The sequence below is a fragment of the Ursus americanus genome, chromosome 25, assembly GCF_024610735.1.
Source record: "Ursus americanus isolate L20-20 chromosome 25, mUrsAme1.1.p, whole genome shotgun sequence".
In the NCBI taxonomy this organism is placed as follows: Eukaryota; Metazoa; Chordata; class Mammalia; order Carnivora; family Ursidae; genus Ursus; species Ursus americanus.
The window spans coordinates 14299493-14319706 of NC_142151.1; the positions used below are offsets into that span (position 1 = coordinate 14299493).

The 20214-nt window shown below is 45.2% G+C and overlaps 1 protein-coding gene across 1 annotated transcript in view; it reads right to left on the reverse strand.

The window, feature by feature from the left end:
* GRIN2B (glutamate ionotropic receptor NMDA type subunit 2B) overlaps positions 1 to 20214 on the reverse strand; it is a 276351-nt gene that overhangs the window by 28056 nt on the left and 228081 nt on the right. Inside the window, exons 12-13 of the mRNA XM_087855925.1 lie at positions 16834 to 16959; positions 14056 to 14285 (exon numbers count right to left, since the gene is read on the reverse strand). Of these exons, the coding sequence (XP_087712051.1) occupies positions 14056 to 14285; positions 16834 to 16959 (356 nt within the window). The remainder of the gene's footprint in view (positions 1 to 14055; positions 14286 to 16833; positions 16960 to 20214) is intronic.

Consider the following 20214-nt stretch of genomic DNA (forward strand, 5'->3'; position numbering starts at 1 on the left):
CTCTGAGGCTGGAACTACAGATGTGGCTTTACACAGTGATTACCATGGACCCCTCATGGTTGCTAACATTGCAAAGGGACACATAACACAAAGGTCAATTTATTTTTGGCTTTGGAAATGCAATTTTTAATAGGCCGGCTCCAACCTATGAACATGTTGTCCTCGACAGTTCATTTATAAATCAGCTGTCCAGAAACGGAAATATTTTTCCTCAGCGAAACAATACTGTAGATGGTTAGCTCATTAAAGACAATTTTATCCGTAAGAGAACAGAATTTTAGTGTTCATATTATTAGCTTATGTTCTGGGAACATTCATTCACTTACCACACTTCTAAGATGTAGCAGGCACTGTCCCAGGAGCTGAACAGCGTTATGGAAAACAGTGCCTGTTGCTTCAAGGGTCTTATAGTGCCGTGAAGGAAACAGGCATTTGATCACTGATTGCAGCAGACAGTCACCGACACGGCCTCTGGCTACTGTAGGGGGACGGGTAGGCTATCTGGGGAGGCTGGGGGGCAGGAGATGGGTGATGAAGTACTGGAAGAATGGAGAAGGAACTTCCCTTGCTTGGGGCTTAGGGCTGGCCCTTGCACTAGGCTTTGTACACTCAAACCCTACTTCTTGGGCCTGGCGCTTTCCTCAGCTCCCCTCCAGGGCATCCAAACTTGACAGTCACTATATTCCTACGCGATCCATGTCCACAAAATTAAAACCTTTGCTTTTTTTCAGTCCAAATAGATCACATCTAGGCATTAAGAGGGAGACGGTCTAAAAAATTCTCACTTATCTGTGATTAAACCATCACTCAATGTCCCAAAGGTATCTGCATTTTAAGAAGCAGAGAGTTTAAAACTTTTTTTTGTTTTCGATATAAATGTTGAAACTAGGAGTATAAGCACATGAAACCATTTCAAAAAAAGTAGTGGTCACTCAGACCGATTGACCCAGCTCGTGGATGGCCTTGGGAGCCATTTTTCTTTCAGGGATTCTGACTTCTTCCCTGAACCTCACATCCTTAGATGCCACAAGGATGTTGTGTTGGCTTTATGTGTACACGGTAGCTCACATGGAGCACTGGGAACGCCAAACGAGGGAGGGCTGGTGCCAAAATGGCCACTTGTCTGGGTCACCCAGAACCTGGAGGGCCCTGTCCTGGAACACGGGTGTACTGGATGATGCGTGATTTCACGACACTTCAAACCGAAAACTGAAATCACTTCATGAAGACTATTCTGGGGAGCTGGAAAGCTGCCCAGCTTCCCAGCACCAAACTCCTCCTAGCCCCACTCCATGTCACCGAGACCACAGCTGCCAAGCAGAATGCCCTGCACTGCTGTGCGTGGTGTCTGACTCTACCAGCCCCGGCAGAGAGGACTGGAGTGACAATGACATAATTTTGTTAAAAGCCTCTTTTCCACGACTTGGGGTTGAGGGGCGAGACTGTAATTCCAATTCAAGAGATTCTGAAGTGCAGAGGCAAGGCAACAAGGTGAGGCAGCTATCAGAGAAGTTCTCACATTAGCAGGGAGTCAAATATCCCTTTCTCTGCACATAGTAGTTCCTGAATGAACGACTGGCTGAATGGCATAGGCCTTTTCAAAAGAAATTAATCTCATAATGCGAGATCTCAGTGTTTGTTGATTTCTTCCTCTGTGCGTGGGTGTGGACTGTTTTTGCATACTTTACATGGTGGTTCACCTTTGACCTTGACCACAGGCATTCTGAGTACTGGTACATTTAGGGCCACACCTGACCCCATGCTTCCAGATGCCCACCGTGTCCTGGGAAATGTATTTATGGTTGTCAGACCACAGGGGTGATTAAGGAATCAAGCTGCACTGTCTACACTATGTGGACTCCAAATCATCCCAAATCTTGTCAGACCTAGCGGTGAGCCTCCACGTGGGGGCCCGAGCCACACCAGGGCAACGGGTGGTCTGGGAGCTGCTGCTGACTTTGACTCTGCCCCATCGCCACATGAAGCCTTCTCAGCCTTCTCCCATCAGCATCAGAGGATAAGAACAACTCCTCTGGCAGCAGCCTCTTCTCATTAGCAACCTGGAATCACTGCTGTGCTGAAGGCTGCATTGTTCTTCCACGTTTGAATATCAATTTGCATAATGAAGCAGGTGAGAGCGCCTCTTGCCCGTTCAGGCAGCCCTGATTGGCAGAGAGAGAGGGATTTGTACATAATTGGCCGCAATTAATTTGACGCGCTTTTATAAGGAGAAAAGGAAAAAGCAGAAAATTGCTCAGTGCTCCAAGTCAGAGCTGCATCTGCACCCTCTGTGGTATGTGTGTGTGTGTGTGTGTGTGTTTGCAGCGATGGGTGGGTGTGTCACGTACAGGCATGTGAGTGGTAACCTTGTGTGTGTGTGTGTTCAAATGCAATTTTTTTTTTCTGGGAGCAAAAAAAGGCCATTCCCTACAGGTTCCTGTGCCCGGGAGGTCCGCAGCTGCAGTGTCCTTCATAACGCAGTGCTGTTAGCCATCTTGTTCAATTTGTATTTGAGGCCACTAGGAGACATCATTAGACATCCTAGGATTCTTCCTTTAGTACCAGGATGACACCCAGCTCAACATCTCTTTTGTACTCAGTCCAAAAAAGGCTGAGTCGCAGCTGTCTCGGGGTCTGTTGGCAATCAGTTCTTGCAAGAAACTGAACGGGCTTGCACTGAACTCAGAACACAGTGCGGTGCTAGCGATAAGCTGAGAGATGTGTGAGCAAGTTTTCAGGAATCAAGCACTTAGCGATTTTAATATCAAGGTGGTTTACAGACTTAAGCTCTCATGGTCTCCTTGCTACGGGTATTTCAGAAACAGCTAATACTGTGCTTGCCTTATTTCCATCTTAAGATGAAGACGGAGGGATGTAGTGGGGTTCATGTCCCTCCTCTCCAATTCTTTTCTCTCTGCCTTCCTTTACTTCCCTCTAAAAGGAAGGTTACTGAGAGTGGGATCTTTTCCTTTCTTGCTGGATTAAGCAAGTACATTGGTTCCTTCCAAGGAGAGAGAAAACTCAGCACCCAATGACATTCTGTGTCTGTTTAACTCATTCATCCAGTCAACCCTCATTAAGTCAGTGGCGTTTAAATGTGCAAGGGGCTGTGAGCTCAGAAACAAAGACAACTCCCAGATTCGAGTGAACAAAATCTCTTCTAAGTTCCTGCACGCTTACAGCTGGGGAGAGAGTGGTCTATCCGCTCTCGTGGGGGTCCACAATCACCTCCACCTTGGTAATCTCAGGAGCCAGGCCAGGCAGGATCCCCACGGGAGGGGGCTTGAAGGATTCTGCCGCCTCAGGCCAACACGTCTAGGAGCACACGGAGAGGACACAAAGCTATGTCGGTGTGGTAAAATGGGGCCGCGGCAGGCTCTGGGGGCAGCTCACCCCAGATCGAATCCTGACACCCTCACTGCTAGTTGTGTGACTTCAGTGAATCTGCTTGACTCTTACAGCACTCTCCTCTTCTGGAAAATGGCTTCAATAATCTTCACCTTAGAGGGTGGGTATGAGGGCTAAAAGTAGCCACAGATGTGAAGAGTCTAACAGCAGACACATAGCATCTGCCTATTAAATAGTTCAATACATGTTCGATAAGAGGGGCAGGGAGTATCAGGCAGATTTGGCCCCAGGAATCCCAGGGACTATCAGCTGGCCGAGACAAACGTCAAAGTGAAGGCAACCATTACAGATCCTGTATTTGAGCTGTTCTATTCCGCTCTGGGCTGGGGAGAAAGGCAGTGGAGATAGGAAAGGTCCCTGGAGGCAGGAGAGCCCTCACTTGCGGGGTTTGGTGGTGATCTAGCATTGATGGTCTCTACGCATGGCCAGCGTTCAAAGCAGACTCTTCCCCATGTCAGACAAGTTCATGGGTTCTTCGGAGGCCCTCAAAGCGGGAATGTGGGTCTGCCACTCCCTGAATGCAGCTGGTTGCTTACATCGGTCCCTTTGTCTTCTCCATCAGATGACACCCCTCCTGCGTATTTCTGTTTCGGCTGCCTCGCCTGAGCAGGAAGCCCTTTGAACAGGGGATCTTTAAAAACACCTGCCTCCACTCCTGGCCCAAACTGACTCCCTCCTGCCCTCGTGGCCTAATCTAGACTGGAGGAACCAAGGCCCACCCACCAGGTGACTGGCTTCAGCCACCTGTCCTGTCACCACTGATCCTCTCAGGTACAAGCCAAAGGCCAGCCCTTCTCCATTCTAACTGCAGGGGCTGAATACCAAGCTCTCCAAATGATCCCTGCAAAGCCCCTTCAGTAGGCTTGAGGGGAGTGGGAGAAAAGGGGGGGATGCCACAGCCCTCTAATAACTTCCCCCAAAGTAGTTTGCTCTCACGACCCTTCTTATACTGGCAGGTCCTGGCAGGTGGGAGATTTCACAGCTGTACTTTACCTTCTACCTGCATGGACAGAGTCCTATTTATTTGAAAAGGTTCCCCAAGTGAGTCTGATATTCATACCCTGCTCTATGCCACCCCTTCCCAGGCAGTCACTTCCCCTGTGTCCCCACAACAGAAAGATCTACTCAAATGGACTAACCATCTAAGTGCTAAGTGAGGCCCTGAAACTCTGCTCTTCCTCCTCCCAACTGCCTCCCAGAAGTCCAAGCTGCGTGCACCTGGAGGGAGCTTCCTGCCTACTTATTTTCTTCTCTCCACTAGGGCAGCTCTCAGGATCATATTGGCCTGGAGATAACACCCTTGATACTCTGAATCAGAGCCCCCCAGACAAGCCTGGATAAAATACCAGAGGAGATACAGGGTGTGGTTGTCTCTTAATGGCTCTCCGTGAGCCATGCTGCAGAGGAAAACCCAGCATCAAATTGTGAAGGACATGGTTGGACTTCCCCAGACTCCGGCGCTCTCAGGCCCCCACTAGTCCCAGCACACGCCCCGCTGTGCAGAAAGCTTCCAAAAATATAACAGGCCTCACACAGTCCACTGGGACCCTTGTCCACTCTTGCCATCATTATGACAAGGTGGGGACACAAAGCCCAGAGTCTGCACAGGCCACCGTGTTTACTGTGGATACAATGGTGACATCTCTAAAATCTAATTCATTTTAGGCCAGATGCCTTTGGCCACATATAAATTTCACAGCTGCATTAATTTCTCTCAAAGGACTTGAACTTAGTTGCCCAGCACAAAACACTAATTCTTAATAAATCCTCAACCCAGAAGCCAAGATTTAGTGAGCATCATATAAAAATTTAGCCCCCTTCTACTGAAACACTTACTTCTAGTTTTTGTTTTTAAGGAGAGAAAAAAAGATATTGAGGACCTCTCTTATTTTCCTTTGATGTAAATAAATTTCAGAATGAAGAAACTTCCTTCAGTAACCAGCTAAATGGAATAGCTGTCTTCTCTTAGGATCAGAGACTCAGCTGTAAGCAGATTCCATCATCCCTGGGAGACTCCTGAGCCCCTTGCTCTTCCTAGCCTAGGAGAGACAGCCTGACAGAGGGCTGAGATGGAAGCCACGCAGATAAATTCGTATGATCTGACCAGTCCAGGAAGTGCTCAAGCTTCTCCCACTCCCAGAGCACATAAAACTTGAATACAGCATGCCACACTGTATGCTTCGACTTCTCTGAACTGAAACCATTTGTTGCCTATGCTGGCTTTTATTTGGGGCCCAGTGCAATTCAACTGGTGGAGGAAATTATGAATTCATACTCATGCTAGTTGGTTTAGTTGCATTTTTAAAAACATTATGGCTTCAGGAAGGCTTCTATTCCTCTATTATTTTACTTAGGGACATCTTTCTAAGAGTTAGGCAGAGCCAAAGTTTGGTTCTGATGCTTTTAATTTTCATTTCTTTTCTTTTTTCTCTTCTCATCTTTATTCTTTTTTTCTTCCTTCTTCCTTCCTTTCTTCCTTCCATTGTTCCTTCCTTCCCACCCTCCTTTATTTCTACTTCTTTCCTTCCTCCTTTCTTCCTGCCTTCATTTCATTGTCTTTTGATTCATTTCACAGAAAGATGGCTCTGCTAATATCAACAAAATGAGACAAAACTTTCTTCTTTTTCCAGATAAAAAAGACAACCTTCCTCAGATCCACACTGTAAAGCTTCTGCTCTATGCACAGGGGAAACTTGTGTTCCTAATGTAGCTTTGTGTCAAGCTCCTAGCTAACCAGTTATCTTATTGTATGTATGTACTTTTGGAGGATGCATATACAGTTGGCCTTGGAACAATACAGGTTTGAACTGCCCAGGTACACTTAAAGAGGATTTTTTTTTTTATACCGGACAGTACTATAAATGTATTTTCTCTTCTTTATGATTTTTTCTTTTCTTTTTTTTTTTTTTAGAGAAAGAGATCTTGAGTGGAGGGGGAGGGGCACAAGGAGAGGGAGAGGAATCCTCAAGCAGGCTCCCTGCTGAGCGTGGAGTCTGATGCAGGGCTCAATCCCAGGACCCTGAGATCATGACCTGAGCCGAAGTCAAGAGCCAGATGCTCAACCCACTGAGCCACCCAGGAGCCCCACCTTCCTTATGGATTTTCTTAATAATATTTTTTCTCTAGCTTTATTGTAAGAATGCAGTACATAATCCATATAAATATACAAAATATGTGTTAATTGACTATTTATGTGATCAGTAAGGCTTCCAGTCAACAGTAGGCTATTAGCAGTTCAGTTTCTGGGGAATCAAAACTTGTACTCAGATTTTTTTACTGTGCAGGGGACTGGCGCCCTTACCCCCACGTTGTTCAAAGGTCAACTGTGTGTATATATATATATATATGTATACATATATATATATACATATGAACACACATGTACATATATGAGTGTGCATTCCTGTGTAACAAAGAATCTGTCAAGGAAGATATGTTCATCCACATGAAGAGAGGACACCTGTTTACCATTATTGAGAAAAACGGCCCCCGTGCCTTATGATTAAATAAGGTCCCTTCCAGTTCTGTGATTTGAACAATGCAACACGATCCAGACTATGAGAGGGGTGCATTAGTAATATTGTCCCTAGAAAAGAGTTGTGGAAATCATGCCCTTCATCCCCTTTGACAATGATGTTACTATGAAGAGGTCTAGTAGGAGGTTGCGTGGGAAGTACGCACACATATAACACGTTACATGCTGCGAGAAATGAACCCTAATCGGGCTCAAGGACAGAGCAAACAGGAGTGCTGAAGGACACTTGGGTTTTCGACTATCTCCCTAGAATTCAGCAGCATGGAGAAGACTTCCATGGTGTGTAAAACATGTCTGCAAATCTTCAGTGCGATGTAGATCAATTCTTCGAAGCAAAGGAGATTCGTGGGAAGAGGAGTTAAACTGGATGCTGCTATAAGAAATACCCTTTGGAAGGATGGGGCTGGGTGCTGACAGGGGAGATGGAAACGAGCAGGAGAAACCCCAAAGTCTAACATCTGCGGGGAGCTCAGAGAGCAGGTTGTAGGAGAGTCATGAAGGCCCTGTATCCATTTCCAGGGGCTGCCATTGCCAGCTACTATTCACAGGGTGGTTTAAGACAACACTAAGTTATTTCCACACAGTTCTGGAGGCCAGAGGTCCGAAATCAAAGTGCCAGTGCTGTGCTCCCACCAGAGGTTCTAGGGAAGAGTCTGTTCCTTGCCTCCTCTTCCAGCCTCCAGATGGTTCTTGTGGTTGCAACACTCTAATCTCTGCTTCTGCTTTCTCCTGATCTTCTCTTCTGAGTCAAGTCTCTGCCTTTCTCTTGTAAGGACACTTGTCATTGGATTTAGCACCAACCCGGAGAATCCAGGCTAATCTTATCTTGAAATCCTTAACTTAATTACATCTGCAAAGATCTCTTTTCCAAATAAAGGTAACACTCACAGGATACAGGGGTTAGGACATGAACGTATCTTTTTTTGGGGGGGTCCATTCAACCCACAATAAGCGCCAACAGTACAGCAGAGGTCAGAGGTGAGGAATTCTATGTGGGAAGCCATGGAATGTCAGGAAGCAGGCAGTCACTCAAGGAAAGGAGGACACGGTGAAGACTGAGGCTGTGAAGGGGTACACGGAAAGGAGAAAAAGGAGACCCTGGGCCCCCCTTGGGAGCCCAGTAGTCAGCACTAAGCCATCTGCATCCTAGGACTGGGAGGGTGACCACTGCGAAGCCCCACTGGTTGCCTCAGTCAAGGCGTCGGGCAAGTAAAAAATGGACTCAGGAATTAGGAGTGGGCAAAAGTAGTCCCATTCTCAAATAACACTAGCGAAATGGTGAGAGTTGACCCTGAGCAACAGCACTGGAGCTGGGCAACCTCCAGGCCTTGTTCTGGGTGCAGGCCACCCAGGAAGGAATGAGGGAGGCTCAGTACTTGGGGTAGGAGCCCACATACCATGTCAGATTGGTTCTGGTAATTGAGAGACAAAGGGGCAGGTGTCCCTTCCCCTCTACACGCGTGCCCCATGCCCTGTGTCCTCCCAGGCTGGGGGGTGTTTTCTTGTCACTTCCTCCAGGATTGCTCTTGACCAGCTGCTACAAGAGGACCACTTGCTTGACAGCTCCACAGGACTCCCACGCAAGAAATCACACCTTAGTTTGCTCAGCTACCTGAAGATCCTTTCCAGGCCCTCATTTCTAGCTCCCTGGCTAGTAAGGCATGCCTGCCACTATCCTTAGTAAGCTATTTTTGGCTCAGTATTCCGTGATCTGACCAAGAGGGTCTGCGCCAGGACCAAGGTGTGGCAGATCAAGCTTGAGGTCAGCTGTCTCTCACCAGCTTTCAGCCTAAAATGAATAGGGTAAGGAAGACACAGCTGTACAGTGGAAAGCATGGCCCATTTCTTCACGTGCTCAAATACCATCCAATCATCACGTATCAGTGTGCACTGTGGTGTAAATATGCTTATCACCAGGCTGGTTCTCTTCCAGAATGCACACTGACTTGTTTGCACGTTGATTTAAAAGTCCTACACAGTCTCTATTACAAAAGGATACAAGGTGACTTCAAGATGCTATGAGACTTCACATAGAATAATCATTATCTAGAAAAGCCATGGGTCCTTATTTAGTTGTCAGAAGGCTGTCCTGATTGTACCTTCAATATTGCAGGCAAAGGTGGTCGCCCTCATTAATTAGATAGGCACCTTTTGGACATTTTAAAAATTCCTACAGTTCCTTGAGGAAAAAAACTGCAAAATACATAGTGGGTACATGTCACATTGTGGGGTAGGAATGTGTGAACAGGATGCAGCCAAACACCCTCAGACAGTCAGACAGCAGTCTCTGCTTCCTTCACCCCATGACTCCATAACCGCCCCTTCTCTTTCCTGCTGCCGCCCCTCTCTCACCCTCCAACAGTGGCTCAAACTCAGGGTCACAATAGGCTCAGGGTAAAGTCAATGTGTGGGCCGTTCGCCTGCATAAGTACTAGAAATCACCACCCTTCTCTTCTTAAGGGAATGCCTTTGAAAAGCTTCTTAAAGAAAGTGCAAATGAGGGGCGCCCGGGTGGCTCAGTCGGTTAGGCATCTGCCTTCAGCTCAGATTATGATCCCAGAGTCCTGGGATTGAGCCCCACATCAGGCTCCCTGCTTAGCAGAGTCTGCTTCTCCCTCTGCCCCTTCATCCAGCTCGTGTTCTCTCTCTCGCTCTCAAATAAATAAATAAATAAAATCTTTTTTAAAAAGTGTAGATGTTAAAACACTATCTAAATTATTGTGGATCAGTTCATCAGATAGCTGCTTTTTGGTAGAGGAAAAGGATCTAATTTGTTATGCTTTGACAAGGTAGATGGGAAGATAGGAAGAAAGAGGATGAATGAAAACTAAGCCCTGGGATGGAAACAGGATGGCACACTGTTTAGGGACTGTAGGCGGCGAAGCATATCAGAAGGAAAATGACTTAACCCTTCCCAGGTTCAGTTTCCTCACTGACAAATGAAAACATTTATAGCACCATTACATAAGATCATCTGTGTAATGCAGCTGCCTTATGCCTGGCTTGTGGGAGCTGAAAAAAACGTGAGCAGAGATATAATTGTTGAAGTTATATTAATAATGACGATGACTGTTATTACCATTATCCGTAGTAACAGTAGTCCTGGTGGGGGCAGTGGACAGTAACCTCAGGGTTAAGTGAAACTGATAGAGAAAGTCATCGAATAAGAGAATTGAAAATTCAATGAAAAAGTGGGGGCAGGGGTGTCAATGCCAATCCTTACCGACATCATAACTTTGTCTGGGGTGAACAAGGGAGATACCCTGGCGAAGTGATTTTAGAGACCAACACACCGGGACGCAAACCTTTAGCTCTGTCACTTGAGAACGTGTGACTTTAGGCAAGTCTGGAAACTTCCCAGAGTCTCGGGGTCTTTATTTGTAAAATGGGAATAGTCATACCTATATGCAGAGGACCCATATAAAATAGATGTAACATGCATAAGGTACCTAGGGCCCAGCAAATATGTCCCTTCCTTCACTCGGTGGTCCAGCTCTTTCCCCTCCTTTCTATGGTTGGCAGACCGCAATTTGAGAAATCCGTCTGGGTAGGTGAGACATAGGGGAATGAGCATGGGGGGCTCTTTGTTAAGGGCAGTAAGATGTCACCAGCTTCCTTACATTCTCCTGCTGCTGGGGGAACTGATGGAATGTACAGTAGGGCTGCTAAATGTTAGAACTTGCACCCATATTTAGTTACAGCATGTAGTGGGATAATTCTGAATTCACTGATGTAATGTGCTACTGCAAGATGGAAGCCATCCAGTGAAAAGGATCCCCAAAATAGGTTTTCATGGAAATTTAACTCCGAACATTCTGATTTTGTACCTCACCAAAAATGAGATCTGGAAAATACTTTTCTGCCATAAAATTGAAGATAATTTCCCAAAGATATATAAATTTAATGGCTATAAATACCTTCCCATCATCACTCCAAGATATTTACCACTTGATCTGAGTTGTGTGGAAGATATGCCATCCGTGACAGTCAAAACAAGTTTAAGAACTCTCTTCCATTTTAAATGTTACTTTCCTTGATGAAAATTTAATCCCATTGAAAAAAGAATCTTCAAAATCACCTCATTTCTATTCTCAATATTTCCATCTTGACGATTTCATTCTTTACCTTTTCTTTTCCTAAATTCACAGAATACACTTGCTGTCATGCAAAGTCAGGCCCGAGACTTTGTTTTCTTAAGGTGTTGTGAAGGGAAACTAATATCAATTTTGACATTTTAAGTGCACTTTCAGAAAACCCTCTTTCTGATTTATATTAGCATTCCTGACACTGATGTGCGTTACATGTCATTAGTTACTTAAATGTTTTCTATAATTATGTAAATTATGTTGACACTGTCTGGAAGGATGCTTACGCTTTACGATTTTGTCATCTGCGAAGTTCTAAAATGTATCTGATAACCATTTTTAAGTATTTTCAAATTAGATAGCTGTTAAAGGGTTCTTGCTCTCTTGTTGCTTTCTTTGCCTATAATGCTTAGTCCACTGCTTTGCGTGAGAGGCTCTTACATAAATATATCCTGTTTCCCTCTCCCCACAGACTTCAAAACAAAACAAAACAGGATAACCATGTTATGATCGTGGTCCAATGGAGCTCATGGTCAGATGGGGAGATCTGGTCAGGTCCAGGTGTCCAGATTATTACAGGACAATGTGGAAGACGGGTGTTATTAATAAAGGGAGGAAAGACTGCCATGTCAGAGGAGAGAATGACTCACTGTCCAGATGAGCCATGGAGCTCCACAAATGAAGCGGCCTCTAGTCTGGGTCTTGAAAGTTCCATAGGAGTTTGATGAGTGAAGAAGTCGGGAGAAGAACATCCCAGGCAGATGCACAGATAGAGAGGCATGGTCCGGAAGGACAAGAAGTTGGAAGCCTGGGATGTAGGCTGCAAGGGCCGAAGCCCTGGCCGACCACACTGAAGAGCTAGAGCACGATGGGAATCCCATGTGAAGGCCCTCGGAGGCACAGCAGGAAAAAGGTCTTTATTCTAGACTCATTGGAACCACTGAAATTCTCTAAGGAAAGAACGGATGGGATCTAACTTTTCAGAACATAACCAACATAGTGTGGAGGACAGACAGGTGCACAACCTCTCTGTTTGAGCAGCCTAGGACAATATATTCTTTCAAAACCACAAAAGGGAAAACAATCTCCTTGATCTTAATTAGGCTTATTTCAAATAGAAAATCACACAGCTGTTGCCGAGTAGCTCACGAATGTATGGGAAAGATAAATACACTGTCCTAAGCAATCCTCAGAGATACTTGACGAAAACAAAATGATAAATATGGTAGATCCCTCACTTAGTGGCCCAGAGCTCCAGGAAGGACTGTGGTCTACAGTACTTCTGCCATATTATTGATGGCATGGCAATATGGTCCTACCACATTGTGTGTGGGGACATGATCCACCAAACCTCTGCAGAGCCTGATGTGAGGACACCGTCTGCCATACTTGACAAATCCACGCGTGAGGACATGGTCTACCATGCTGCTGCCACATCCCTGTTTTCGGATGGGCACGGTCCACCTCACCTACGCCACATTCAAGTGTAGAGCTTTGAGGAGGTAGATGGTCTTAACCCCACTACTGCCCAAGCTATAGAAACAGGCACAGAAATTGGTGTAACAGGAGGTAGAGGGAGGAATCTAATTCAACTTTTCTGAGCCAGGATCATAATGACAAAAGATGTCAACGAAGGAACAAAGAGAAATATTTAAAATGAATTAAGTAATAAATGCATGAATATATGAATAAATGAATAATAAATCATGTGTTAGAAGAGAGAAGTAAATAAAAACCTAAAAATAAGGAAGAAGGAAATACAAAGAGAGGTATTATTTTTTTAAAAATAAAGAAGAAAATAAAGGAAGGCAAATCAGAGAAGGAGGTAACATGAAAAGGTAAACAGAGTGAATGATCCATATATGTACATATAGATCTATTTTTTTCATTCTCTTAGAAGCTTGTTTACCTTCCTCACATGCTTTTGAGTGTTCTTGGTGAGTAGAGATGAATAGATGGAGAAATCAGAACCTGGGCCCTCAAAAAGACTAGCTCTTCCTTCTTACTCTTCTCAAACCATCTGTTAAGGGTTCACAGTTTTATTTGAGGGAAACCCACCCCACATTAGAAATCATTAACTATTTGACCTATCTGTTCTAAACACACATCAGTCCATACCTCACCACTTCATCCTGGGAAAGGGGTGAGAAATCACATTTTCTAAATCCTAAGGAAACACAGGGTAGGAAATTTGTTGTGAGTGGAAGTTTCCAGAATTATGTGGGGGCATCCACAGGCACTACTGGGTATCCCAGGGAGGTAGCTCCTCTCCCTCATCTTGGACCATCCCAGCTATCACGGTTTCAGGAGACAGATTGCCCACAGAAATCATGATGGTTCCAGCAGACCTAGAGAGTATGGTATTTAGGACAGGTTTGGCACATCATCGTCCAGAAAAGATGCAAACCAGTGGACACTTCCCTTCATCCCGCAACTGCATAGCTAGGCAGGGAGGCTTGCAATTGGTATGGGGGCTACCTATTCTTCGGCACCACACAGGGCAATCATCAAATTCAATAGCAGTTAGTTCTCTTCAGGAACAATGTGAACTACCCTCCTGCTTAGCCCTAGGAACACACGAGCGTGCAGATGAACAAACAGAGAGCCCACAGCAAAATACCACTGGGAGGAAAATGAAGGCCACAATGGGCCAGGGCCCTCAGTGTGGGTGCAGGGGGCGGCCCTCTAATAGCACACCAAACGGGCAGCCCTGTGCTGACAGGCCACCCAAGCACATTCAGCGGGAGCTACCACACTCTCAGGAAGCCGCTAACACACCAAGCCCCTTATTTGCAGCCCAGGGCGTACTTGTGCCGACCTTTCACAAATCAGAAAGCGAACGTGAAGTACTATTATTTCGGTAGGGAAACTGATGTTTGCTCTCATGTCCCAATTTAAGGAGACATAAGAAAGGACTGCCAATTCTAAAGATGGAGAAAATTAACAGGTACACGAGAACTTTGAGTATGGCTCAGAACTATCCCTCAGACTGAGGGAAAGACGGGAGGTTTCAAATGGTCCTCTTACCTTTTTGTCACTCAGGCCAGAAACCTGATCCACATACTCCTCTTGAATCATGAAGGCAGCTAAGTTGGCAGTGTAGCTGGCCAGGAAGATGACAGCAAAGAAGGCCCACACCGACACCATGATCTTGGAGGTGGTCCCCTTTGGGTTCTGCACGGGTACGGAGTTGTTAAAAACCAGACCCCAGAGTAACCAAATAGCTTTGCCGATGGTAAAAGATGGGCCACCTGGCTCTGTTGTGATGAAAAGACAAGGACAGAAAGTTAAGACAGAGTCACCGGTTCTATTTAAACAGAGATACCAGCTCTGTGTAGCCAAATACACAGAGCTGGTAAGTTCCTGCTCAAAGCAGGAAACCCTCCGATTGAGATGCAGACATTTTTAAGTTGAGAGTTTGTGTCTCTCTTCTGGGACCCCCTCAGGAAGGCAGAAGAGGGTCCTTTAGAAGAAAATCCAGGGGCCTGGTGTGTGTGTGGGATCTTGCTTCAACTAAAGCTCATGACTCAGCCAGGGCACTCAGCCAGGGCTTCCTGCCCCCATGTAGACAAGACCCTCAAGACCACATCATAACTGAATGACAAAGGCAACTACCCCACTATCACACTCGCATTATTACTCTTGTTCCTAAAATTCCTATTTGTATCTACCAAGAAAGGATTTCAACTTTAAACAAGGTCAACAAGAATCGTATGGAATGTTCTTCTACCCGTCATGGACCTCCTACAATTGTATTCACACTGATGCTAGATGGCTTTGAATGTCCTTTATCCTAATTTTTCTTTAGCTTCTAACACTTAGCACTAAATGTTTCAAAGACAGCCTCGACCCCACTACAATGTCAACCCATCTCCACTGGGTTTCCAACCGTGGTAGCAAGAATATCAGGAACCCAGGGAGGAAGTCACAGACCCCTGGCTTCACCACGCTATCTGAGGACAGAAAGGCACACTGTCTCTGACCTTCCTCCACCCAATCTTTACATCCACAGTGTCAAGGCTTCCGTCCAGAGATTTATCGTGGCCTCGCTGCTTTCAATGCTTGGCGATGGCAAAATCTCACCTGATGTCTGGGGCTGCATGCAGCCCCTCCACTGCAGAAATGAACATCTGCCCGCACAGTTTCACCACACATTAGCACAGGTCTTATGCTATCTGTGCTCCTGACAGCATCTGCTCTGACAACTAAATCAGTGACTACACATGTCAAGCCTCGTATCTAACTGTGCTCACACATCTGTGCATGTGGACCTTATTTCATGGAACAGATGTGTAACTCCAAAGTTGTTCATAAATCAAAGTTTTGTACATTGCAAAATGCCCCAAGGAGACCTGATATTTACTGGTCCCGTGTTGAATTCCTTTGTGAAGACAGGCGCCCTTGCTTTGAATTTTGTAGTTGGATTTTTTTTGCCTCCTTGATTTTCTTCAAGGTGAAAGGACAGCACACATTCACTTCAGTTCTTGATGCTGTCAACATATGTATGTATTTGGGTGTTTCTGAGATGTTTTGCTTGTTACTAATGCCCCTCAGGATGGGGAGAAGGTCATGATTTCTAGAAGACCCTTTGGTACAGGCACAAAGCCCCCTGACTGTACCATATTATGGAGACATTCAAACTTCCAGGCCAGAATGCAAGAGCTGAAGGAGAAGGTGGGTCTGCACCTGGAAATGCCCTCAGTGCAGCAGTGGTTCACAGCCTGGACTGTGAGGTCAGCAGAAGCACTAAGGGGAGTTGTCACACAACACTGCTGCCTAGCCGCCCACCGCAAAGATTCTTATTAAATTGAAGGTAGGTGGTTATTCTAATCAGTGCAGTGGGTGCTTATTCTAATCTGCAACCAAGGTAGAAAAGCACTATTCTGAAACACAGTAGTGGTCCAAGACCCACCCTGGAATCAGTGAGCTAGAATATTAGAAAATGAAGTCCAAGCACCTCTGTCTTTTAAGTGCCCCACAGATCATTCTTTGTGTAGCCAGGGTTAAAAAGGGCTTCCCTCTTGGAGGCATACTTTCAGAATAAAGCTGACATTCTGGATGGGAGAAAACCCAGAAAAAAAGTGTAGTAGTCCCCGAATTTTGGGATTCTCGGAAAGTTTTGGATGAGTTATTTACAGGGGTCTCATGTCCCCCTTTAGGATTCTAGTAAATGCTTTGTGAAGTCTCATAAATGCCTCGAACACATGGGCAGCCCTCATCTCTCTGGACCCACTTAGCCAGAAAATTGGACTGCCCCCAACAGTAGCTATGGGTGAGAATTGCTATCTGCTGGCCATTTTATTTCAACCACCTAATGTCTATATCCCTGGCAGAGGGAGCTGGGCCAGGGTCACAGGCTTCGGAGATCTCGTACGTCCGAGGTGGAGAACTCCTTCAGCCACAACTACCCTGCATATATCTCGGGGCAGCTAATCTTCTTTATTCTTCATATATGGGTATATCTGCCTTGTTAGTCCATCTGTTCAGACAGACTGCTCACAGCCTAAGGTCATCAAGATAGTTTCCTCTGACATGTTTATGCCACACGACTCTACTGGCAGCTTTCCTCTCATTTACCCCGGGGCAGAACCGGACTCGCTGGGTGAGGCCTCTGCCAGCGAGGGACATACAGATCCAGACTAACCTCTTAATTGAGGTGTTTCTAATGAGTTGCCAAGCTGTTGCCATAGAAGGCTGAGAGTTCGTTTTCAGAAAGGGTAAGTCAGGGAGCGGGCAGTCGCCAGATGAGGAGTACAGAGACTCGGAACGGAGAATGAGAGCCAGCACAGGCGCAACTGGCCTTACCTCTGCCATCAGCGAGGCACCGGTTGTAACCCACAGGGCTGAAGTACTCGAAGACAAAGACAGCCACGGCGGAGACAATCAGCAGCATCACGAACATCATAACCCACACGTCAGCACTGAACGGCTCTGGGGAAGGGAAAAACCCAAAATCCAAGCTCAGAATTACAACAGAACAAACAAGATTCTGGTTCATTTGCATATTCATTTGCTCAGGCAACACGTATTTTGTGGGGGGGGGGGGCGGCGAGACAAAACCACAGGTGTGTTGCGTTGCGTTGCGTCTCTTCCGAGAGCCAGGGCCTGGGTCGGGGAGGAGTGACAGGCTGTGTCGAAGGGTCTCCACTACCCTGAGGGGCAGGTCAAGGTCTATTTTCTTTTCTTTTCTTTTTTTTTTTTAAAGATTTTATTTATTTATTTGACAGAGATAGAGACAGCCAGCGAGAGAGGGAACACAAGCAGGGGGAGTGGGAGAGGAAGAAGCAGGCTCATAGCGGAGGAGCCTGATGTGGGGCTCGAACCCGGAACGCCGGGATCACGCCCTGAGCTGAAGGCAGACGCTTAACCGCTGTGCCACCCAGGCGCCCCAAGGTCTATTTTCTTTTCAAACACACGAGGAGAGCTTCTTGCCTATGAAGTTTTTGAGATAGTTTCTGCTACTGCCAGGAAATGTGCCTCTCCAAGAAGTACTAGATTGGGGGAAATGAATCAGAGCGGACTGGTTCTTGGTTTATGTTGTCCCCTCTGTGGCCACACCGCAGAGATGGAGGCCTGGAAAAGCTTTGACTGATGCTTCCAAACTTCGTGTGCAAATTCATTCTCCACAGATGTAGTCGCTATTTCAGGCTTGACTTGATTCGGTAGTAACTACACCCAATGAATAACTCCTCTGCCCCCTTGCCTCACCCGTCCTAAACTTCCTAGTCTTCATCTACTTTTCAACCCACTTGGATACAGTGTATTTTACGGGGCATCATCAGGGTATGAGAATAGAGGTCAATGCCAAAAAAAAAAAAAAAAAATCCATCCACATTGACAATCAGTATCCATAACAGTGGGAGTGTAGCCAGTGACAAGGGAACATGCCTCGGCTGTAATTAACAGAACAAACAAAGTGAAAGGGTTAATGGGATAAGACCAGGCAGGAGAACAAGAATGTTCGGCACGTGCTTTCTTTAATTTCTTTAATCATTCTTGCTGAATCCCTTCCCTGGATCTCGATCTCTCTGGCTTAGAGGTGTTTAGAAATTGAACACTGTATTCCAAGAGCCACCTCCTTGAAGGCCTACAAAAAGGGACAATTGCTATTCTTTCCCATGATACGATGTTCCCTCAATTGTGTCTCAAAATAGTTCTGGCCTTTTTAGCTGTCACATCACATTGTAAACTCATAACTAAGTGAATTAACATACTGTTTTTTCCATCTTCCAAATCATTAATAAAGATGAAGTTGAGAAAGGGGAAAAATTGGCTGGAAATTATAAAATATTTTCTTTACGTGAAACCTACTTTATTTTTGCACTTCTGAAGGGAATGATAAAACCTGGTCACTTAACAATTTAAAAAGGACCTTGATAAGGCAAATACCTACTGTGAAATGCTAAACCTTTTAGTGGCAGCTAGAGACGTGAGGGCAGCAGGTTTAATTCAAAGCCTCTATATGGGGGAGCAGGGAAGCCCCCTTCCCCCCAGTTCTCACTAATTTTTTTATAATGATTTTTGATTATGTTACGTTAGTCACCATACAGTACATCCTTAGTTTTTGATGTAGTGTTCCATGATTCATTATCTGCGTATAACACCCAGTGCTCCATGCAATATATGCCCTTCTTAATAACATCACCAGCCTATCCCAATCCCCCTGATTGCAGTCCTACCCTGATTTTACTGTTGTCTAAGATTAGGGAATAACTGAGTAAAAGCATCCTCTCCAGGCTTTCTTTTCCCCAATGGAGCTCAGGACACCTTCCTGTTCACAAAATACAACAAACATTTGTATTGGTTTTTATGATGTAGAAAGTACTTTCACCATATGCTTTATATAATCCTTATAATGGCCCCTTCATTATGGTATTACCATATTTTACAGAAGTCAAGGTCCTTTCCAAGTTCATACTCAGAAAGTGGCAGGGCCAGGTTATAATCTGAGGTTTTCTAGGACAAAGTTTGTACTTTCTCATTGTATTTTATCACTTCCTTGTCTCTGCCCATCACACTGGTGCCTGATTTAGGAATTGCACTCTGAAAAGCCCCCATGGGAACTGGAATGCAGGCTCTGAAGGCAGCCACATCTGGGCTTTAATCCTGGATCTGCCAGCTGTGAACTGACAGATTGTTGGAAAATTGCTAAATGGGTCTAAGATTCTGTTTTTTGAGCCATCAAATGGGTATAATAATAATATCAATGAGCATCAATGAGATAATATAACAAAAGGATGTACAGTAATGTCTGGAACACCACATAACAGGTGTCCAATAAATGTTGGCTTCTTTTACCCCTGCAACTAACTGCTTCTCCTCCAAACACACGCACACACACCCTGCCTGGCATTGCTATGTCATTCTAGGGCTATGCTGATATATTACTGGCTCTTCCAGTTCAGAAGTTGAGGTTAGTGCTCTACCGATGGGTTAGAATTAGAATGTAGTTTTGTCTGTATCTCTTAATGTTCCAATTATCCTTGCAAAGGAAAAAAGCAAAAAAAAAATACATAAAGCTGCTATGAGGATTAATGCATACAGTGTGTGTGCTATCTAATAACATCTCACATAAAATTGGCAGGGCCAGAATCTGCCTCATTGTAAGAAGGCTAGCTGAGAAACTTGAGTAATTTATGGAAGAATTCTATGGGACCTATAACTCCAGTTTACAGTACATTATTTAAAAATTTCCCCTCCCCCCCCACCAGCTTGATAGAGCTTAAAGAAACATTAGTCAAGGTCTATTCCAATATCCTCATGCAAAAAAAAAAAAAAAAAAAAAAGGTTGATGTCCTTCAGAGAGTTTGTGACTTGTCCAAGGGCTTACGGCTTGTTTATGGTCAAGCCAGATCTGTCTCCTAGCTCAATGTCCTGTTCTCAAGGCGACATTTTATTTTCCAACCCCTTGCTCTCATAGCCCCTGCAAAAAATATGGGGTATGAGCTCACAAAGGAGATCATCTAATTGAAATTTTGGCCTTATCTCAACAGGTCTTATATCATATCTAAGGCTTTCGACACATAAGCGATGCTGGAGAGTAGGGAAGTACAGAACGGCATGAGGAAGGACGGGGTGAATGGAAGGAAGTATCAGATCAGCTGTATCTGGCAAAGCTCAGAAAATGCATGTAAAAACAGAGAACCTCTTTTGGTAGCATGGAGCTCAATTCTTGAAGATAGTTAA